The 24,324-nt window shown below is 44.0% G+C and overlaps 1 protein-coding gene across 1 annotated transcript in view; it reads right to left on the reverse strand.

Moving 5' to 3' along the window:
• Positions 1–6,303: 6,303 nt before the first annotated feature.
• LOC116052880 (dapper homolog 3-like) overlaps positions 6,304–24,324 on the reverse strand; it is a 62,348-nt gene continuing 44,327 nt past the window's right edge. Inside the window, exons 2-3 of the mRNA XM_031303711.2 lie at positions 16,607–16,736; positions 6,304–8,054 (exon numbers count right to left, since the gene is read on the reverse strand). Coding sequence (XP_031159571.1) covers positions 6,418–8,054; positions 16,607–16,736 — 1,767 coding nt within the window. The 3' untranslated portion in view covers positions 6,304–6,417. The remainder of the gene's footprint in view (positions 8,055–16,606; positions 16,737–24,324) is intronic.

Consider the following 24,324-nt stretch of genomic DNA (forward strand, 5'->3'; position numbering starts at 1 on the left):
CAAACAGGTCTGTAGCTACTCATTTCACCCCAGTGTTCGCTAGGGCCAAGTGACCATGTGATTACAGCACCTAACCTCTAGAGGGAAGCAGAGCCACACATACCAGTATGATGTCCTGTGCTTCATGTATACTAGTGATGGCCATCAGAGGCTTACAATCCTCTGTCAGTCAAAAACAGATCTCACCAATACGCCGCCTGAACCAGTTGACTTAATTAATCCATTTACAAAATGCTGGCTCTATACACGCTAAAAGTAGTGATTATTTACATGGAGCCTTATGGGTTTAGAAATGGCCGTTTCATGTTAAACTAAAAGGATCTTACTCTTTCACTAAAAGGTCTATCTCTGTAGGGATCCTTTCATAATGTTGTCAGACACTTAGAATAATAATCTGAGTCTGTCAGCAGCAACAACAGAACTTTTAGTGAATGCAAATTGCAGGTTTGAATTGAATTGAAGAGGGAACAACACTCAGTTTTCTCTTTTTTTGAACGTTGTCTACTCTGATGTCCTCAAGACCGTTTTTTCTATTAATCCTAGACTAAATATCAACTGCTGCAGTCTATACAATGCAAAGCAATTGGAAGACTGCTGCTTAAAACCTTGTGGAAAAGTCAGTAGTTTAAGAGCTGTAATGGTAAAGGATCTTCATTTACAGGATACATGCCTACAAGCACCAGGATTAGATTTTTTTTTTTTTTTAACTTTGGGCCTCAAATGTACACAGCTGCTTTTAGGTTTCTGTTCATTACGAACAGAAACCTAAAAGCAACATCCCAACATGTGTGTCCAGAAAAAGGAGGAGTAACTGACACACCACCATGCTCACTTATCAGTTGTATTTTTCAAAGGAGGAAGACAGTGACAGGGAGGTACTGGATATTCATTGACACTTGAGGCTAACAGAGGTGAGTGGAGCGAGAAGAAAGATAGAGAATAAAATGGGCCGCGCCTAGATTGCTAGTTGCTTCCAGAGATATGAAATGTGAATGAACTGTGTAGAAGGAAAAATCTAAGAGGATGAAGGAGAAAAAAAATAGGTCAATCACTCTGTATCCCCCAAAGTGCCAAAAATAAAAGCCCCTCTGTCTCCTCTCTCTCACCATCACCCTCTCTGTCTGGCAAATCAAAGCCAGATGTATGCGCATGAGGCCTTCATTCAACCTCCTTCTTTTTTCCCCTCCCTCTCCCTCTCAATGTCTCTCTGTTTCTTTTTCTCTGTGTGGGTTTCCTCCTCAGACTCAGTGCCTCTCTGTTCTCCCCTTTGTCTCCTCCTCCCTTGCCTCTCTCCCCCTTGCTCTCTGGCAAAGCAGGAAATACTACAGGTTCCTGGCCCTGAAGGGAGCATGTTTCTTCTAACCACTAACAGATGGAGGGATGAAGAGGGAAGGAATGGATATGAGAGTGAAAATGTTGGAAATAATGACATAGATAGTGAGATTATAAAGAGCTTCACATGTTGCAGAAGTGAGAGGAGGTTTTGTTATTTCCCATCGAAGCAGAGGTTATATGAGCATTCCTCCTCTTTTTTCCATCTTCTTTTGCTCTCCTTTCTCTCGATCTCTCGTTTCCACCTAAATGAACTAAGGCAGCTGGAACTCAATCCTAATGTCATAAAACAGCCCAGCCCAATGAAATCCCCTTACACATACGCACACGCAGTGTAGGAGCTCAATTACTTTTACAGACAGAAAAAGGTTGATAATGTATACATAGTTCATTGGTACTAGAACTCCACTGGTAGTTTTATAATTAACCATTGTGTTGTCTTCCCATCGTTTAAATTAAAACTTTATTTTTGTTTCTTTTTTCGTTTTGACACGTCACTTTTTCCGACGTTTTTATCACTTTTTCTGAAGCTTTTTCTGACATTGTTTTTTTCAAATGCTGAAATAGAATGAAACACCCAAATTCAATGAAGAGTGTACTTACTTGTGAAGAGCGTTGTATGCAACCATACACGTTATTTTCTTTGACAATTTGGTTGAAAGAAACCTAAATTTCTGATGTAGAAACTTTTTGAAAATGGGTCAAATTTGACCCGAAGACAACAGGGTTAAAGGGTTAAGAGTAGCACTAGAAGAAGTAATCATGGTGCGTATAATACTCAGTTCACATCGACAGTACATGCAGATACCTTTATTCAATTATTTTTATTGGTTTCTTCAGAACAAACAAGAAACACAAACATTTTGATTTAAAGTGGTATGTATTCCAATAACACCAAAAGAATTAAAATGATGTATTGCCATTAGCAAAATAAACACATTCTTAGTAAAAGGATGTCCCTCTCCTTGGTGCAGTCACTTATTCTAAATATAAACTTGAAACTAGTAGCATAGAAAACATTGTGACAGTTTCTTTTGCTGTTTGTGATTAACCGGGGAAATTGTAAAAAGTCTCTGCGTGAATGGATTATTTTGTTGAGTATTTATTAAATCTATTAAACAATTGCATAATAAAATAAATTGGTAAGGTAGTCAGAGTTGTGTTAATATATTCAACGTTTTGTCCAAATTTCAAATAAATAATTATTTATTACCTATTAGGCCTTTTTTTCTCTTGAGCCTCTGCTGCCCAAAATTTCTGTGCACGTCCCTGCTGGATCGGTTCGCAGCCGAGTGTGAAGCAGCTGGGATCAGCATCTCTAAATCTGAGGCCATGGTTCTCAGCAGGAAACAGATGGAGTGCCTACCGATGGATTTACCCCAAGTGAAGGAGTCATCTGTGAGGAACTCGGAGTAGAGCCGCTGCTCCTCTGCGTCTAAGGAAGCCAGTTGAGGTGGTTCGGGCATCTGGTAAGAATGCCCCTTGGGCGCCTCTCTAGGGAGGTGTTCCAGGCACATCCAGCTGGGAGGAGGCCTTGGGGAAGACCCAGGACTAGGTGGAGGGATTATACCTCCACCCTGGCCTGGGAACGCCTCGGGATCCCCCAGTCAGAGCTGGATAATGTGGCTTGGGAAAGGGAAGTTTGGGGTCCCCTGCTGGAGCTGCTACCCCCGCGACCCGATACCGGATAAGCGGATGAAGATGGATAAGTTAGAAAAAACAACACATGGGATGTTTTGGTATATTCAAAACAAACACTTTTATTTCATTAATACATTTTCTCATATACATTTCATACAAAAAGCATATAGTTGGCAAGTGCACTTTAAATGATAATACTGTCATATAGTTAAAGTGACATTGTATTGTTGAATTCTTTGGGCAGGCACATTTATATTAGTCTGCCAGTAGCCCACTGTTAACATTACAACACTGGAAACTGTAATTTACTTAAGAGTTTAAACAAGTTCTTTTAAGAATATTTGACTGGGAGTGAGACATTTGATTTCTCCAAAATATTTTGAAGACGATTCATATCTTGCTACTGTGGGTCCTTAAGTAATTTGACAAAGATTCACATACTTCTTTTCAGCTGAAAGTCAATTCTTTTTACAGTGAGATTTACTATCTCAACCAAAAATTCCAGACAAAATGTCTCGCAAGCATGTTGTACTGTAAAAACAATCTACTCCTTTTATATACGTTGGTCACATTTCCCCATGTCCAACAGATACATTTACTTCCACCCACAACATATGTGATAGCTGTATGTTATGAAGAAAATATGTAGAAAACATTCGCTTTTCGTGGTTTGCCTTAAGTTATCTTACTGTTTAATTAAAGCATGACGTAAAGGGATACTTTGTTGATTTTTAACCAGCTCTGTCATCTTTGTGTGGGCAGTGTGTTTAAAACACTGGCACCACAGAGGAAAGCTAAACACTGTTCATCGACACACACTGCCCACACTACCATGCCACAGAGCTGGATTTAAAACAGCAAAATATCTCTTTCAAAAAAATCATAAAATAACTGGTATGCAACAATTCAGCAACAAAAGAGGATTTCACATTCCAAATATAAGGAAACTGTGGCCTGCTTTAGCATGGTAAGCTACGATATTTTTCAACATAAGTTTCCAATGTGCACGTGTAACTGTTTGTTGGAGAATTTGCTTAAAATAGGATAAAAAAAGGTATGAAAAACATTGAGACAAAGGCTCCATTTTTAAAGGCTGACAATGTGTCAACCAAAACATACTTTTTAAAGAACAGATATCTCTACATAGCAAAGTGTTGGTTATGCTCATGATAAAATCCAACAAATACACAGCTACTCATGAACAGGTGGCATTTGTCAGGTTAAAACAAAGGATTTGTGCGGTTAAGACAGTTTGGTGAATCTGACTTTGAAAACCCCTATGAACAAGCCACACAAAAGTAAGAAGAGTTTAGGATAAGAATATAAGAAAATATTCTTGCATGAAGCCCATTTTCCCTTACAATGATAGGTACATTGGGGATTAATCTGTACCCGGTCGGAAATTAAAACCATGAAATACAGTTCACCGTGACCTTAAAGACAATGCCAGTGTGGACTCTGACATACTCTATCAGTAGGTGTGCATGTAGATGGGTGGGGATATTTAGGAGCCAATGTGGCCAAAGATGGTGCCCATTGACAAAACATGAGTCATCCATATAAAGCTAATTAATTACATACTCTGTGATTAATTCATCTAAATTAATTGCATACATAATTTTTCCCCGGTGCCTTAACCAATACTTTTTAAGAAAGTAAAAAAAAAGAAAAAAAAAGAAGGGCACTAAACAACAGTCGTCAAAATTAAAGAACAGCTTGTTTATTGCTAGGCCATATGGTCAAAATTAAATGATTTAATAATAATGTAATAACTATAACAATAACTTATTTCACTAGTAAATTGCTGTTGAATGAGAACAACAACCACCAGATAGGAAAAGGGCATTTAACAACAACTTTGAATGCACCACGAGACTGTAGGTTACCAGTTTCATTGAACGCACCGTCTGTGCTTTTCTGACAACGGCAGCTGCAGACTGTTGCATCCCGGTGTCGAATCCTCTACAGTAAAATACAGACACACTTTACACCGTTTAGCGTTAGCTGTCAGCATTGTAACCGTGTTTAATCCAGCTACTAGCTAGCGGTAGGCTAACGTTAGCTGCTGTAGAGTATAGTGTTAACTAGCATCACATGCAGCGATGTTTCTATTTCCTGTAACGTCTGTTTCAGAGCATCAGAGAGAAGCTCAGACATATCAGTGGCACCGAAATGAGGCGCTGAAATCTGCGTTACCTGCCGTATTAGCACCGGATTTCGGTACCCAACCCTATTCAGGAAGAAGATTTTTATTAAGTAAATGTTCCAATCAATGATCCAGGCAGCACATTCTCGTCTCCCTCCTTCATTTTACAGTTGAATGGTGGCTAGAATGGCTCTGGGTCAAAGTTCAATATGGAATGGATTCATCTGTTATTTTTTTTAACGCGTTAATTTCGATTAATTAATCTGAGAAAAAATAACGTGTTAAAAAAATATATTTTGACAGCCCTAATAATTTTACATCCCAATTTTGAAACAACAGCTAATATGGTGATGGTCATTTCCTTCATTGCCTGCTTTTTTTTAACAATGTTTTTATTAAATTTTCATTGCAATTACAATTTTCAATGTTTTAAATATTCATATATACCTTTACCTCATACTGTACCATACAGGAATCATATTAAGAACTATAGGGTGAGCAGTATGTGTTCTTATGTACTTTAGCTTAGCTGAATACAGGTACAAATGCAATGGTACCTTAAAGGAGCATGACTCTGTGTACATCCATGACAGAGCATCTCCAGAAGAAAAATAGATTATAGTTCTCAATTGTGTTGCTAAATAGTACCAATAAAGATTTGGACATTTCAGCCCCTCAGTAGCAAATGGAAGATACAGCGGAGATAAGCAGATTCAAGGACATTTCTTTTTTAATACAAATTTCCTGAAGAGCGCTGTGAGTTTATTAAACATTCCTACAGGTGGCGCGAGAGGGATATTTTGAAATAAATACATGAATTTAGACAATATGTTATTTTTTTATATATTTATTCTCACTATCATGGATATAGGTAAGGTATTACACCTTTCTATAGATTTATGTACTGAGTTTATTATTTCTTTATAGTTTATTGGTGCTATAGTTTTATAGTTTTTACTGTAGTATAGTATTCTAAATGAGGTGTTATTTTGATGCCCAACTATGTAAAATTAGATGAGAGCTTGAAACTAAATAAGTATTGGTTTTTATATTGTCTTTCATTTCCGTTAGGAAGCATTAGTGATGATTTTGAATCATTTACTTTATATCCGAAGATACTACCAAACAGGGCCCTTCATTTCTTGTTAAGGCTATTCTAAAACCATCCAATCCATTCAGACGACCAAGATCATAGAACTTAAATGTACACAGTAATTTTTATATTCTCTATAGTTCGTGCTCCATCATATACCAAAGCTCTGCAGTTCATGTTCTTTCAGTTTGGCCAGTGTTCCACTTTATACAGTGGTCATTACTTTCAGTGAACCAGTGCGAAAGCGTAGGATCTTCTTCTTAAGGGCATGTGAGGCCTTAATCTTGATGAAAGCCTTGGGCTGCAGAGGTGCCCCAGGTGGGGCAGAAGGTGATGGAAGGGAAAGTTGAGGGGGTAGTTGTTGGGGCCAAACCAGACCACCACTCTCATCTGAATCACTGGACAAAGAGCTGGAATCTGGAGAGTCAGCCTCGCTCATGCTGGACTCAGACTCACCCAGACGTGGGTGAGGGTAGTCCTCACTAGGCTGACGCAGTGGTACTTGGTCCCTCTCTAACTGGTACTCCATGTGCTGATGATGGTGGGACTGGTGTTGATAGGCATATGGTGCATGTGTAGGGCGAGATTTGCGTGTGCGCCTTGCACAATTGTCCTTTTGATTTGAAGCTGAAGAGCCTTGCACGGGTATCTGCATAGGTGGCTGGTCGGCCTCATCTTGACTGAGCTCCAGGGTGGACTGCCAGCGGCGACAGCTACCACCTTGCTGTTGTTTCTTGCTCCTGGTCTGACTACTGCGGCTTCCCCTTCCACCACTTCCACTTCCTCCACCATCCCTCTCTACTGTATTGTACTTGCGTTCTGGAACCCTTTGCAAGCTGTTCTCTGACTGAGACCTACATGCCTTCTTCCCTGGCTTCCTGCCGGCACCATTTTTGTCTTCATTTGAGCGACACTTCTTTGGGCCCCCCCGGGATCTGGAGGGTTGGATCTGAGATGCTGTGGGCTGCTGCTCTTGATGATGGCTTCTTTCCGGAGAATAGGTGCTTTGGTTGGGTTTGGGCACCCCAGACCCCTTGTGGGGGTTGGATTGGTGATGTGCATAAGCTCTGGTGGAGGCTCGGCAAGGCTGGGCTGGAATATACTCTGCGTTGACCAGCTGCTCATCAATTGTAAGTGGTTGATGAGGTTTTGACATAGCTGGAGGTGAAGGGTAGTTGTGGAAATGTTGGGGTGAATCAGACTCACTATTGCTAGAGTCTGGTTGGGCTTGCAGCACTCTGCAAGATGGATAGTCCAGCAATGTTGAGCAGGAGGTGTTAATCATGGGAGCCTGCCTGGGCCTGCAATAAAGCCCTGGTTGATGCTGGATACCTTGCTGGAGATTGTGGTGGTACTGGCGTGGGACATCTTCAGTAAAACCTGACCCCAGGTAAGGCTGCTGATCGAGGTTATGGCAAGCCTGTGGAACAGTTCCCTCTGAACACTGGGATGGAGTAGAGATCTCTTGAACAGACACCTGCTTAGGAGAACGTTGCTCCTCCTTGCGGCATAAACTACTCTGCCTCACCACATTGACAGCTCGGGCATCATGTGCCAGGCTGGTGCGGGGCTTTGAGGAGCGTGTGGGTAGAGCTCGACGTTGGATCAATCCAAATATATAAGTTTCAAGCTTTTGGGCTTGTTGATCTTCTTCCTGACTGGGGTCAACATCCCTCATCTCACCCAAAGCATCAGTAACCGTAGCCCATCTTGTTGGGTCTGACAGCCATGTATCTCCTGTCTCTGTCTTCCCTGTCTCTTCAGGTGCTGAGAGGGAACAAGGGACCAAAAGGTGTTCATTTAATTCAGGAGATCCATTTTTCCTGGCGACAAAGACCTCTCCTGATGAACAGAGAAAAGACAAAGAAAGTGATCAGAATTAGTCTTGCTGTTACCACTTCAGTAAAATGAATGTACAAAGAGCCTTAATATCCTTCTTACTTACTTACTGTACTGTATATTATACACTACGGTGTGGGTGCATAAACAAGAGAGTCACACATCTTTAGCTTAACAAAAAGGTGTTTGTGCTGACAAATACTCATTCCCATTAACAAGCAAAAAAACAATGTTGCTAAAAGACCCACATCTTTGAAAAACACATTTTACTTACACTAACATTGCTACTAAATATATGAAAACCTAGTCAGGGGAGTGTCTTCCAAAAGAGCTATATTATTACTACATAGGTCCTGTATTCCAGGTTTCTATATTGTGGTAAGCGTGATAGTTAATTAACCTCCTTGAAGCATTTCAAAAGGAAAATCAAGCTGTAACAAAATCACATATAAATACATTGAAACACAATCTCATATAGTTATTTAGGAGTGAAGTTAAAATTATATTATAGAGGGAGAAGACAAAGAGAGGATAACATTAGTCAAATCAAGTTTATTTATATAGAACATTTCATAACAGGCTCAATGTACTTAAAAAATAGGGTCATACATGACATGGGATAAGAAGATATTAAAACATAGAAAATAACGCTGCTGCTGTGGAGAGAGTGAGCAGCACCAAAATCCTGAGGGTGCACATCAGTGAGGACCTCTCCTGGACAACAAACACTGCATCACTGGCCAAGAAGTCCCAGCAGCGCCTCTACTTCCTCCACAAACTGAAGAGAGCGAGAGCCCCCCCACCCATCATGTGTTCCTTCTACAGGGGCACCATTCAGAGCATCCTGTCCAGCTGCATCACTGTGTGGTACGGGAGCTGCACTGCCTCCATAAGATCCTGCTCAGACACTCAGGAACTCTTCCTTTATATTGCACATTTCAGTATCTTCATCTTTAGTTTTCTGTACTGTTTGATTTTGCCTTATATTTGCACTACTTATCTTTTTTTTTATTGTATATATCACTTATCTTTCTTTATCTTTATTTGTATATATTTATTTTCTTTTATTAAGGCATCACCTATAGTCACCTTGAATTTCCCCTTTCTTGAATTTCCCCTTGGGGATCAATAAAGTATCTATCTATCTATCTATAAGAGCATCTTCTCTCACAAGGAAGCAGGTCTAAGCACACCCATGCATGGTCAGAGATTATGGTATTTCCGATCACACACCCTATAGCAAAGGGAGCCAGTGATTTGGACATTAAAAAAAAGTCTATCTAGAATATGTCTTGTGCATTGTCGAAAACATTTTTTGTTTAGTCTCTCCCAGCTGGGTTCAAAATTCTCCAAATATCAACCAAGCCTAGAATCTTACAAATCCTCAGTAATGTGAGAGAGGCTCTGGGGGCACTGTGTGCTGCAACCCCACTGTAGTCCAGAACTGGATCCATTATCAAATTAAAACTGCCCCCTCGAATAACACTGAGGTTCCCTACAGCTTGTAATTTATTTTCCAAATCTATAAAAAAAAATGTGTGATCATCTACATTAGGCCAGAACTATAACTCTTCCAGAATTATCCTTAATTAATTTAATTCATTTAAAGTGCAGATGCTTGCTGCAGTGTAAAGGCCCTCCTACTCATGCTAGACCCAATACTATGAAACACATATCCAACCCATCCTCCACACAACTTTCAGAATCCACAATCGACATATGCGAAAATACCACATTATGTTTGTTTTTTTTAAAGACTAGACATAACCTTCCTGATGGGATTCCCCATTCCATTAACATTCCAGGTGGAGCTTAAGTTAGTACGACATAACTATATATTAAAATATCAAAGCCATCTTCTAAGCACATACCAAATACATAGCAGTGACAACTAACTCCCAAATACTCATAGAACAGTCCATGTTCACCTCAACCTGAACAATGCACAGTTCAACTCCCTTAAAAGTCAATCTTGCTAAAACACGACAGTCCGTGATCCGTAGTCGCTCCACACGCTCTGTGTCCAACCAGAGTCCAAGCCTATTGAGAATGAGGATATACGTCATGGTAGCTTGCTGTCACGTGACGATTTGGGAGGTGTCTGAGCCCGTCCATCATTTTGGGATCCTACGCTATCGGTTGCCAGGGGCAACAGTGTCAGAGCGACACAGAGACGGAGCAGGAAAGACAAGATGGCTCGAGGAATTATCATCACGGCGTTTAAACGGAGAAATTACAAGAAAATTAAGAAGAAATGAGAAGAAGGCGGCAAAAGAAAAGGCCCCTTACAGGGAGAAACTGATAGGAACAACAATCTCTGAAACTGGTCCAGTATTAATCAGTTAGCGTCGACTAAAAGTTCTGTTGTTGCTGCTGACAGACTCAGATTATTATTCTAAGTGTCTGACAACATTATGGAAAGGATCCCTACAGAGATAGACCTTTTAGTTAAAGAGTAAGATCATTTTAGTTTAACATGAAACAGCCTCAAAATCACCATCACCAAACCCACCAGACTCCATGTAAATAATCAGGACTTTTATCAGCGTAAAACACACTTCATTCAAAGTGGACAGAAACTAAATAAAACTATCAAAAGCCATCTTGGTTCATCTTTCCATTGTTCCAACAATCACCACTCTGGTTTGGTGAAATAAACCCTTAATTCACCCATTTACATGTGGAAATATGCTGGCTCTATACACGTTAAAAGTACTGATTATTTACATGGAGTCTGGTGGAAATATGCTGGCTCTATACACGCTAAAAGTCCTGATTATTTACATGGAGTTTGGTGGGTTTGGTGATGGTGAATTCGGGGCCATTTCATGTTTCATGTTAAACAAAAAGGATCTTACTCTTTAACTAAAAGCTCTATCTCTGTAGGGATCCTTTCCAGTCAGTGTGGTGTCTCTGTGCTGGACCAGAGAAAGGTCCTCTCTTCTAATTGCAGCAACCCAAGAAATTACATCGGAGACATGCTCTCCTTCATGCTTTTTCCATGTAGTGAAACGAAAAAAAGTAACACATGGTTCCTACGGTTTCCACGGCAATCGTGTGAGACACTGGAGCAGTTTTTTACACCTCCTCATTCTCAATATCAGCTCCAGGACAAAACCAAAAGAGAAAAAAATATATATACAGTATATATAATAATATTATATAATAAAAAAGGCAACCAGCAGTACATAATAGCAAATCCCACGTTGAGTCCAAGGCTGCACATCATTATAACTACCTTGTCGACAATTTTCTATGAATGTCATCGCCTTTAGGGGGCATTTAAATGTCTTAACTCCATTCTTGGTGTCTATTTGGAGCTTGGCAGGATACAGGATTTTGAACCTCACCTCTCGCTCATGAAGCTTTTTCTTACACTCCTTCATCTGCATAGCTCTGGAGAAGTCTGGGAATAGCATTATGTCGTTATTTTGCCAGGTCAGCTGGCCCTCATTTCTCGCTTCACGCAATATGAGGTCTCTATTCGAAGACCTCAGAAACCTCGACAGAATGGTCCTGGGTCTGCCCCCTGCCTGGGGCTGCCGGTTCTATGTGCATGTTGGATATCACAGCTCCCCTAAAAGCTTTATGGCATCTCTTATTCCTTTGGCCTCGGGAAGGCCCACAAAATGAACATTATTGCGTCGGGATTGATTTCCAAAATCTTCATTTTTTCCCCCATAGCATTTCCACCTCTATCTTGCTTGCTGTTAGATGATCCCATCTTTCCTTCTCGGCTGTCTCAAGACTTTCCATGTGACTCTCAACTGCATCCATTCTGGTGATTACGGTGGAGAGCTTGGACCCCATCGAAACAAAGGAGCGGAAAATTTCCTTCAGACTCTCCAGACCAGCAAAAGCTTCTCTATTGCTGCAAATATTTTACCAATGTTTGCCTGCGTCACAATATCAGCCTGTTGCACATCTGCTCCAGGTGCCGCAGCAGCACTATCTTGGCCCGTCACAGCTGCAACTCCGCCGGGGTTCATATGCCTTTCAACATCTCCACCCGCAATTTTCTCTCAATCGTCCAATCCGCTCTAAACGGAGTGGCCTGCTAGCTCCATAGCAGCGTCGGCTGTAGTGGCGTCAAGCCAGGTCTTTGAGATTATCATTGCACAGCAGTCCAAGAATTGGGAGTTGGCGAGGAATAAACTTGGCATGGCAGGTTTAAAGGTGTTATTCTGTAGCTTAGCTCATAGGCCCTGTTCTGTTATCCGTACCTCCGTCGCCTGCATGGTAGTAGTGGTGGGAGGATGGCTATTCCTCGGGGCTCGGGAAAGCGTTAATACCAAACACGAACTTTAGCATATCTCGTAAACTTGAGATTGTTGTATGACATGCCACTCCAAGGCTCTGTACCAAATTTAGCATGTCGGCCATTAGGGGGTGCTATAATGAAGATAGACGCATTTTGACCCATAACTCAATGCATGTAAATGGGAAATATGCAATTTACTACAGACCTTGCAGCTCACACGTATTTCCTGACGTTTACCTTGCTGTCGTCATGGTTTGGGTTCCACTTTCACTGACTCGCGCCGGGGAGGCTTGGACCCCGTCATAACTGCTTGCAGTTCTAGTTTATTTTATATCCCAATGGGCTCAGATTTGTGTCTTAGCTGCTTTACAAACATCAAGTAAGGGCTTAGATGTGGTGAGACTTGTGCAATGGAGTATGCTGAACTACTGAGGATGTGTAAGTTTGTTTGCTAGACAAACTGCATCCTTAATGACTTCAGTGTCTAGAGTAGGGAGAAAGAATCCTTGCTCTTGATAATCATTATGTGTCACATGGTGCAACGAGAGCTACTGCTCCCTTCATGCAGCATGGTGTTAAGAGAGTAGCGTAAGTTAGAGCGAGAATGCCAGGTGCGTTATATGAGTGACGTCAGTGAGTGAGTGGTTGAGCGAGAAAAGCTAGAGCGAGCGTCAGCGGTGTTGGTGAGAGTAACTTAGCGGAGACGTTGTAAAGTGAGCCTACAGTTAAAAATAAACAACAAGCTTCTCAGATGGTGGCTTCATCTGCTCTTTATTCTGCCGGTAAAGTGAAGGGTGTTACCCCCAAAAGCATCAGCCCTGGAGGGAACTTCTCCCCTGTGCTTCCCAACCACGGTCTGGAAGCCCGAAACAGGAAAGGCGTAACACTGGCGACCACAAAGGGACCCTCTCACACAAACGAAACGGCAGTGGTGAGAAAAGAATGGTGAAATAAACTGGAGAGTTAGTCAGAAGGAGCTAATTGCTTACCTGCGTTGCTAGGCTAAGCTAAGATGGCGGCCGCTAACCGTAGCACAGACAATGTCGGCTACTCCACGCACAGCCCTTTCGTGACAATAAACGATGGTCATGTGGAAGTGAAAACGGACAGTATGAGTGAAAGAAACAAATTATGGACATTATAACCCGTTCCTATATGAAAATGAGGTGTAGGATGAGTAAAACAAGGCATGAAGCGCCATATGGTCCCATTACCAAACTTTCAAGAACAAAACCCTTTGCTAACTCTGAGGACAGTGACTGCTTTCAGCACAGTGTGGCTGACAGACAATGTAACCCATGTTTCCCCGTGCATAATCACCAACCTCATGCACAACCATTAAACAACATTATGACGCAAACTGCTGCCGTGGCAACGCCCCATGCAAACCCGTTTTCCTCGGCCCACAAGGAGAGTTGCACCCACAGCACTACCATGTCATGTTGCCCCTTCATGCTCATGTCCTTCTGTTCTTCCACCAAAGATACTAACTGTGGTCATTTACTAGAACTTGGCCATGAACAGAGTGTACAAGTAAAGGACTCTTTACGCTAAGGTGAGCAGCCTACATCACATGCAGCCTAGCGTCGCTCTGCACAGTATCATCCTGCGTCTGAGAGTGAGGATGACTATGATCATCGAGAAAGAGTCCCTACCTTGAGACCTGGAAAGAGTTCCTGTACAGGTTTGAGAGCTGTGCTAAAGCGAACTACTGGTCCACAAAGACAATGGCTGTCCAGTTAAAGTTCTGCCTGGTGGGTGCAGCCGGAGCCATCATCAACAGAAATCCACGGTCCTCCAAGTGGGACTACGCCCGCCTGGTGGAGGAGATGGAAACTGCCTACAGTAAGGTGACCAGATTTCTGAGACAAAATCTGGGGACATTTTCAGCTCGAAAGCGTAAATACCTCCAAAACAGGCAATGTTTTTATCTTTGTAAAACTTAAAATGGGGACACTGCCCCAGGGGCGTCACTAGACCTAGAGCTGCACTGGGGCACAAGACCCCCTAGGGGGGGTCCATGGGCATGCTCCCCTGTAAGAAAATGTTGTCTATTTTAATGTTTAAATGCATCAATCTGGTGCACTTTGAAAAGAAATTCAGAGGTTAGACTTGATTATTCTTAGTTATGGATGGAAATATTTGTGCTGTAGCCTGAACTATTTTGGACTTCAGAATTTTAACCATGCGGAATAGTTTTTTCTTCATATTTTTGCATTAATGTCACTAGGAAGCATACCAGTAGAAATATATATTCATATTTGTAAGTGGGATATATATAAGTAAGTGGGATTATCTGGGATCTGGCAATATAATAACCATTATGGTGGGATACACCATAATTTTGGTTGTTTCTGCAACAGCTCATTGAGTATCAGATACAATTAAAACTATTGAGGAAATATTTTCCTTTGACATTGGTCCAGTATTAAACGAGATCACTGCAGTCGGCAACGGCGAAACAAGCTACAATGTAAGTTAATAGGACAATTGTCCAGCTTGTTTTAACGTTCATAAGTGCTCGTTTTGCCACTGACATTTACAAAAATGTCTGTGCTGACATAAATAGTTTACATGAGAATACATTATAATTTTGGCCTAAAGTTGGAGACCATGTAGAAATTTTGTTGCAATTTCAAAACCGGATTATCCGGGAACCGCTTGTTGTACCGATGCATGTGTTGAGTGAAGAGTTTGTGAGATATTTCACAGAGAGTAATGGGTGTGCAGAGATTTATGCAGAATGCAAATATGATAACATATCATGTAAGTTCAATGTTAATTTTCTCGCAAACCATTTGTCACAGCAAGGGGGTTAACACTTTTGCATGCACTATATCCATGTCACATTCTCATTAGGGGCTGAGCCCCCCTAAAGGTCTGATCCTAGAATCGCCCCTGCTGCTACTTCATACTTGTACTCCACTACACCTCAGAGGGAAATGTTGTAATGGTTACTGCACTACATTTATCTGACAGCTTTTGCTTTATTGCTTCATGCTGGGCTTGTTTCTGCAACAGCTCATTGAGTATCGGATAAAATTAAAACTATTGAGAAAATATTTTCTTTTGACATTGGTCCAGTATTAAATGAGATCACTGCAGTCGGCAGCGGTGAAACAAGCTACAATGTACTGTAAGTTAATAGGACAATTGTCCAGCTTGTATTAACGTTCATAAAAGTGCTCGTTTTGCCACTGAAAGGCACAGTTTAATATTCTAAGTGTCTGACAACATTATGGAAAGGATTTCTAAGTAGGTCGACCTTTCTGTTAAAGAGTAAGATCCTTTTTTAAAACATAAAAAGTGAGCAAAATTGCGTTCGCTAAACTCACCAGACTCCATATAAATAAACAGTAATTTTAGCATTGTAAAATATGGGCATTCTAGAACATCTCTGAGCTCTGAGCAGCGCTTGCTCTGGCTGTCTTGAGCAATGAAACAGCAATGAAAACATTGACCAAACGTATAGTCGTGCAGACTATACGTTTGGTCAATGTTTTCTTTCTTTTATTCCAATTTCAGGTCTGTCAGTCACAGTGAAAACCGGGGACATTTCCGGGGACAGCTCCAGCTGGGGACAGGTCACCGAAACCGGGGTCTGTCCCTGGAAACCAGGGACGTCTGGTCACCCTAGCTTAGAGCCCTTCTTCAGAGCATGCAGCTGCGCTGGCCTTTGAACTAAGACTGTCTGTAAACCGGGTGAGGCTCTCCATGTTTTGAGAGATGACATTTATGAAAGAATGTCAGTAGTTTACTATGACAGGACTGTTGCTAAACAAGATACAAATTGAGTTGAAGTTTTCACTACTGCTGTGGGGGATGCAGTAATTGTGCAAAAACTTTTAGAGCAGCACCCCCACACACTAGCCCAAGCCCATGACATTGCCCGTCACCAGGTGAGCTGCATCATATGTCACCAGTCTCATGCACTCAGGTGTCCATGGTATGGTTGATCGCAGGCCCCGTGCTGCTGTGGTCAGAGAGGGAGCCGAAGAGGAGATATTAAAGACTGATACAGCATCCCCAGCAGTCAGCTGGAAACCTGAGTCTTCCAGTCCCAGTCCCACACCTTATAAAGGGAGAGGCCATAAAGACATTAAATGGGAAAATATTTGTTGTCATAACTGTTCAGGCCTGAGTTACATGAAGAGAAATTGCAAAAAAGAAAAACAAGATGAAGATATGCACAGAATTGAGATATAACAGTATTGAAACCTTTTATGTTGTAAAATAGTTTACATGGTGTCCACCTGAGTTTTTTGTTTGGGAGAAGCAGAGTTGATTATTTTACCTGAAATGAGTTGGCTGTCCTTTAGATCTGTAGGGGAATCTGTTGATTGGGCCTCAGTGTTTGCCTTGAGCTCTGCCACCTGCTGTTCTAAAGATGCCTTTATACTCCAGGGCGTACACTGGAGACTGCACTGAAACACACACACACACACACACACACACACACACACACACACACACACACACACACACACACACACACAAACACAAGCACACACACACACACACACACACACACACACAGAGTCAGTCAAAAGAGGGGTACTTAGATGGGAATACTCTCAAAAGCATGATCATAACAACTTCCATGCACACAAAAGAGGAACACGTTCGTGTTCTGAGAACCCTGAATTTTCTACATTCATTCCAGTGCTCCATGCTTCAACACTTCACCTCACACTCTGTTCAGTCGTATTACACCATTAGACATCTGCTATGTAGTTGTGGCTACAAAATCCATCTACCGTGTTCACTTCCATGAAAGCAGGGAAAGCTGGACATTTTTGCTGCTGCTAATAATAATAATCTATAATGACTGTTGTTATTATTAGGGCCGGGTATCGTTTTGGTTTTTTACAATACCGGTGCTTAAAGAGCCCCTGTTATGCTCCTTTTCAGCATCATATTTGTACAATTGGGGTCTCCTAGAATACGTTTACATGCTAATTAAAAAAACATACTATGTTTTTCATACTGCCCATGTCTGCAGCTTCTCTGTCTGAAACAGTCAGTATGAGATCTTGGCCCGCCTTCCTGATAAAGTCCAGTCTGCTCTGATTGGTCAGCTGGCCACTCTGTTGTGATTCATCAACCACATTTAAACAAGCCACTGGGTGGACTGTGCTTGCTCAGGAAGCACCAAAAAAAAAAAAAAAAGATTTAAGAGACTTGTAAACATTTCCAGGCGCACAATTATTGTCACTGCAGTTGATATCGATATTGTCTCCGAGCGGCCTACAGCTGGAGAGAGTCTCTTCATTCAGATAACCAAGGTTAAAACGTAACCAAGCATTTTCTATCGTATAGAGACTATCTTTCCAGACTGTGAATATTGTCTGGTGTATATGTGGCACATTACCCAATCAGGATATAATGACTTGTCATTTCATCACATATAAATACAGCCGTAGGTTTACTTCTTTAACGTTACCCAAATAAGACCGACCACCTGTGTTGAAATAATTCCAGTCATATCTGTTGTGACTTCCTCAGCCTACAGAGACTATGTAGGTTACAGTGGGTGTAGTTACGGCTACGTTAGTTACGTACGTTAGTTACGTACGCTACGTAAGTTACGTCATAAATCGCAGAGATCGCCTCAAGTTTCCTTTTCTTACAACAGTTGCTTGTTCAGAAGTCACAGACGATGTAAGTTTGTACTCTTTATATTTAGTTATTTTGACAGCAGATTAAGCTATTCCTCAGTTGTTTCAGTCTGAAATGAGTACTGAATACTAACCGTTTTTACCCTGTGATGTGAAGCTGCTAGCTAGTTAACTGTGTTTTGCTAGCTTGCTAATTTTATGTGCTAGCTTGCTTAATCTTAGTGTGATACGTTTTTGGGGCTTTAATCATTACTCTGCTGGAGAGAATGTTCATTTTACTTTTACATTGTGGTAGAAATTGCACGTTTTATTTCAGCATTTGTTACTATAAGTGATTACTAACCCACTGTTATGTCAGATATTAGTAGTTATAACAGCTGTTACATTAATGTACCTTTTTTGGGTTTATTTCAGAAACTTCTTTCATACATACAACAATGTACAGCTTGTGATTGCCTGTAAAGCACTACTGAGTAAAAAGTTGAACTCCACCTGGTGACTCGTGCTCTTTGATAGGAGCCCTGAAGCGGCCAATACACACCCTATCCAGCATTTATAGGGTTAAATCCCAACATTGGTCCTTCGAGCCGGATTTATTGGCTACTTCAGAAGATGTCATCAGAAGAAGAATCAGCACCGCTCTCCCAACCCGAGCCCAGGGGGAGACCAGCCAGGCAACATCACACCCCCAGGTATTTGGAGGATTATGTCCTTGACTGATGGCTGTCCATCACCGACCTGACCTTTCCTCCTGCCATCCCGAGAGAGAGCCAGAGGAGCAGAAAGGAGCAGCAGTGAGTGGTAGCCAGGCAGATATAACATCCAACCTGGGCAGGTACACAGTCACACACAAATCCAAAGCTACAGACCTTCTGAGTATGGATTCATTAAAGAACCTAGTTGAGTCCCTCTCCGGGAAGGAAAGGCAAGAGGCTGCTGAAATCGCTCAACTTACCAGCAAACTAGCTCAGTACGAGGCACGACAGCGCAGACGCCAAGAGTTAATGGACCGTATTACATCATACTTAATGGAGGAAGTAGGTAGGTAAAGAAGTAGGTGAGGCCCCTCCACGCATGGAGAGCGCAACACACTCACCAACACCACCTCCCACAGTGATTCAACACAACATAAATCCAGTCTATTCACCCTCACCTTGGCCGACAAACTTGTCCCATAATACAGAGCCACACAGTGAAAGACGCCATGAGAAGTCCCTGGTGGTTAGGACAAAGACGATACATCACGTTCCAAGTGAAGGGGCTGAACAATTGAATGATCAAACAGGAAGGGACACACAGTCCTCTAGCCCTTCATTTCATGATATTGGATTCAGACCAATTCATCCAACCCCACAGCACCAGCAGGGCTCCCTATTTTCACCAATCGCTGGCACAATAACTCCGCTACCTCAGGACCTGTACCATCACAGCCCACTAGACCGTCCTATCCCTATGTTGCTCCCGATCAGTCTTCCCCACCTCCAGTGCAACGGCAGTTACCTGCTTCAGATCCTTTATATCTGCAGTCTAACATGCCTCAAGGCTATCAGACTAAGTGCTAAAACCGCAGCCGCGACAAGAGGCCGGCCCTGTTTCAGCGGGCTACGCTCCTGCCCACTATGGTCCTACATATCTGTTAGCCTCACTGCCTCATACCCTTACCTCTGCTCAACTATTGAATGGCTCAGCACTAACCATCCCATCTCAGCTGCCCTCAGCCCCGACTGTAGCACTACCTGGCTTCGGCACGCCACCTCCCACATTGTATGGTGCACCGAAACCCACTATTCCAGATTTCTCATCCGACAGTGAGAGAGAGTTCGCCAATCTGAAACTGGCTTTGGATAACCTCCTCGAACCTCACCTGGGACTGACTGAGAAATACAAGTATCATGTACTGCTGGAACATCTTAAACTCCCAGAGGCTCAGATGATAGGTCAGTCTTGCCGCCACCATCCATACCCGTACTCAGCCGCTATGCAGGCTCTACAGCTGCAGTATGGCCAACCACACCAGCTGGCTTAGAGTGAAATTGCGGCGATCCTCACTTCACCTGATGTGAAAGCTAACGATGCCCGTAGCTTCCAGAGCTTCTCCTTACAGGTTCACCTCCTAGTTAGCATGCTGCTTTCACTGGAGGGACCCCAAGGTATTGAGCTTAATTGCTGCTCACACGTGGACCGTCTGCTCAGCAAGCTACCAAAATATCTCCGGGATGGATTTATTGAGTCCCTACAGCTACAGGGGAAGCTTAACTTACAAGCCTGAACCCCTACAATCTGCAGGACTTTGCTAGATGGCTCCAATCCAAGGCCCAACAACAGCGGCTGTCCAGTCGGTTACTACAACGCTACCAACAAGAGAAGCCTCCAAGTAATTACAAGGAGAAGGTTCCAGCCAAGACCAGGAGTCAAAGTGCTACCATTTACCATGGTGCAGAACCAGCAAAGCCCAAGGTATCTAGCCCTCCTATGCAGTCAAAACCCAAGAAGCCATTCAAGGTGCACTGTCTTTTCTGTAACAGCAATGAGCACTATATTACTCGCTGCGACAGCATTAAAGAGCAACCTACAAAGGAACTGATTGGATGGATAACTGAAGGGAAGCGCTGCTGGAAGTGTGCTCGTTCCCATCCACCGGAGACATGCAACCTCAAGAAACCCTGCAGTGACTGTGGTGGCATTCACCTTCAAGTCCTCCATGGTGTAGCCCAAAATTGTTCCATCAACCCTGAGTCTGGAACTTCTGAGAGTCGGATCTATCTGACACTCTCCATCCCGTCAGGCAACGTGCTTCTGAAAGTTGTGCCTGTCCTACTACATAACAACTCCAAGTCAATGGAAACCTTTGCAGTCTTGGATGACGGTGCTCAGCGGACCATGATCCTACCTACTGCTGTACAGCAGCTCCAGTTAGCTGGCGTGCGGGAGAGCCTTGCCCTCCGTACTGTACAACCTGACATTACTCACCTCAGTGGATCCAGGGTTACCTTTGAGATTTCCCCCAAAGATAATCCAGGGAAGCGCTATAAGATCCAGGGAGCCTTCACTGCTTCAGGCCTGGACTTGGTGGAGCAGAACTACCCAGTCCAGACGCTCCAGAGACAGCACGCTCATCTACGGAAGATTCCGCTTCACCCCTTTCACAATGCACAACCTCTAGTGCTAATAGGGTCAGATCATGTTCACCTCATCACTGCCATTGAGCCGGTGCGCCAAGGTGCCAAAGGCGGCCCCATAGCCATCCACACTGCCCTTGGGTGGGCTCTACAAGGTGCTGAGGGGTGTGATCCAAACCAAACATCGGTGCCTCAGTGCCTCTTCCTTTCTGTAGCCAGTCCGGAGGATCTCCTTTACCAAAACGTTGAGAGATTATGGCAGCTCGATGTCCTCCCTTATCGAAGCGAGAAGGTGGTTACCCGCTCCAGAGAGGATCAGGAGGCCATAAAGCTTCTTGAGGATAAAACCCAGCGGGTCGACGTCGGGGGAGTTCAACGTTACGCTACTCCCCTCCTGCGCAAGTCAGGTGCACCCAAACTGAAAGGTTCCATCCAGTCGGTTACAGCTAACTTGAGGAGCACAGAGAAAAGACTCAAGAAAGAGCCACAAAAAGCAGCTGTCTATTCAGCAGAGATTGCCAAGCTTGCCGAGTAGGATACATCACCAAGCTACAGCCTGAGGAGGTAGATCAGTCAGAAGAGTCTTGGTACCTTCCTCATCATTTGGTACACCACAACAGCAAACCAAGATTGGTCTTCAACTGCTCATTCCAACACCAGGGAATGTCGCTAAATGAGCAACTGCTGCCAGGGCCCACCTTGGGCCCGTCCCTGCTAGGAGTCCTCCTGCGATTCCGACAGCACCAGGTTGCTATCAGTGGGGATATCCGGGGAATGTTTCACCAGATCCGTCTGCGGCCTGAGGACAAACCCCTTCTCAGATTCATCTGGAGAGACCTGCGCAGCGAGGACCCACCTGATGTGTATGAATGGCAGGTGCTGCCATTTGGTACAACGTGTAGTCCTTGCTGTGCCATTTTCGCTTTGCAGACGCACGCTCGTCATTACCAGGACAGTCATCCTGACATTCCACAATCAGTGGAGCAAGGCTTTTATGTGGACAACTGCCTCGAGAGCCTTCCCAACATACCTGCCGCCAAGGATCGAGTGGACCAACTACGCAGCCTACTGGCCGAGGGAGGGTTTGAGCTACGGCAGTGGGCCAGTAAGCGACCAGCAGTAGTAGCTCATCTGCCTACCAAGGCAAGGTCAGTCGCTACAGACCAATGGCTAGTTCAGAACAGAACCGACCCATTGGAACCTGCTCTAGGCCTCAGGTGGAACTGCGCAGAAGACACTCTTGGTTATCATCACCGGCCCATGGAGTATTCAGCACTGACAATGAGAAAGGCCTACCAGGTTTTAGCCAGTCAGTATGATCCCCTGGGGTTTATGGTGCCATTTACCACACGGGCTAAGGTGCTCATTCAGCAGCTATGGTCAAAGAGAAGAGACTGGGATGATCCTGACTTGCCTCTGGATCTCCGAAATGCATGGAGCACCTGGGAGTCCGAGCTAGAGCAGCTCAGCACAATATCCATCCCACGTTGCTACTTTCCTACTCGTGATGATGGTGCAAATCTGGAGTTTGACCTCCACGTGTTCTGCGACGCATCGGAACGGGCCTATGGTGCAGTAGCCTACCTGACAGTACAAAGGGAAGGTACCGTCGACACATCATTCGTGATGGCTAGGTCAAGGGTCGCCCCAAAACGACAGCAATCAATTCCCCGCCTGGAGCTCTGTGCTGCACTAGCTGGAGCTCAGCTGGCCAAGCTTGTGGAGACAGAGATGACGCTTACCCTACGTCGGACGACACTGTGGACTGATTCCACGACAGTCCTTGAGTGGCTCCAATCAGATTCCTGCCATTTTAAGGTATTTGTTGGAACACGCGTGTCAGAAATCCAAGAGTTGTCGGATACACGCGATTGGCGTTATGTCGACACACAGAACAACCCAGCTGACGACATAACCCGGGGCAAACCACTCCTAGCTCTGGCTGAGTTTGGTCGATGGAGACTAGGGCCACCCTTCCTTAAACAGGGCACTGAGCACTGGCCTAAGAGACCCGACCCCACACCCGCAGTGAGCTCATCTGAATTGAAAGGTGTTACCTTCTGCTGCTTAACGGCAGTGGACACCGGCTCTACTGTCCCTGACGTCAATGGATTCAATACATGGAACGAGCTGGTTGAAGCAACTCTGAGAGCATGTCAGGAGAGAGCGACGAATCCTGCTGACCAACAGTCCGTTAGTCATCAAGATGCAGAGTCTTTACTGCTAAGAGAGTGCCAAGCCCAAAGTTTCCCTGAAGAGGTGGCTGCTCTCCGGGCGCAGAAACCTGTGTCCTCCCGCAGTCGGCTATCTTGCATTGCCCCTGAGTGGGATCCTACACTCAGTATTGTTCGGGTCGGTGGGAGACTACGGAGACTACAGAACGCCAACTTGGAAGAGATCCATCCTATTGTACTGGATCCACGTCACCCAACCACGAAGCTCCTCATTAAGGAGTTTGATGATCGGCTGTTGCATCCAGGAATGGAGCGAGTGTATACAGAGCTCAAGAGGCAGTACTGGATTCTGCGAGCACGTCAGGCTATCAAGCACCACCAGCTCAACTGTTCAGCCTGTCAGCGATGGAGAGCCCAGCCTAAGGTCCCGCAGATGGCAGATTTACCACCGGAGCGCCTCAGACTCCTCTGCCCTCCTTTTTATTCAACAGGCATTGATTGTTTTGGGCCATACTTGGTCAAGATTGGCCGGAGGAACGAGAAGCGCTGGGGTGTCCTTTTTAAATGTCTCACCACTCGTGCCGTCCACATTGGAGCGTCCATGGACGGATGCTTTCCTGCTCGCCTTACGGAGATTCATTGCATTTGCATTGATATTATCGGACTGTGGCACAAATTTCCGCAGGGCAGCTCGGGAACTTCAGGTAGCCTTTGAGGCTCTGGAGCCACAGCTGAAATCGCAGTTGGCAGAATACCAAATCCTCTTCAAGTTCAACCCGCCTGGAGCCCCCCACTTCGGCGGTGTGTGGGAAAGGGAGGTCCGCTCAATAAAGAATGCCCTGCAGGTGGCAGTCAGGAGCCAGGCTGTCTCAGAGGACGCATTATACACGGTCTTAGTCGAGGTAGAAGGCATTCTGAACTCTAAACCGCTAGGCTACGCCTCAGCAGACGTCGCCGATCCCGATCCCATCACTCCAAACATCCTCCTCATGGTACGGCGGGATGCATCTTTACCTCAAGCTGTTTACGCCCCAGCTGTCATGGGGCGGCGGAGGTGGCGTCACAGCCAGAACCTGGTGGACCAATTCTGGGTTCATTTCA

The sequence above is a fragment of the Sander lucioperca genome, chromosome 13 (assembly GCF_008315115.2).
Source record: "Sander lucioperca isolate FBNREF2018 chromosome 13, SLUC_FBN_1.2, whole genome shotgun sequence".
Classification (NCBI taxonomy): domain Eukaryota; kingdom Metazoa; phylum Chordata; class Actinopteri; order Perciformes; family Percidae; genus Sander; species Sander lucioperca.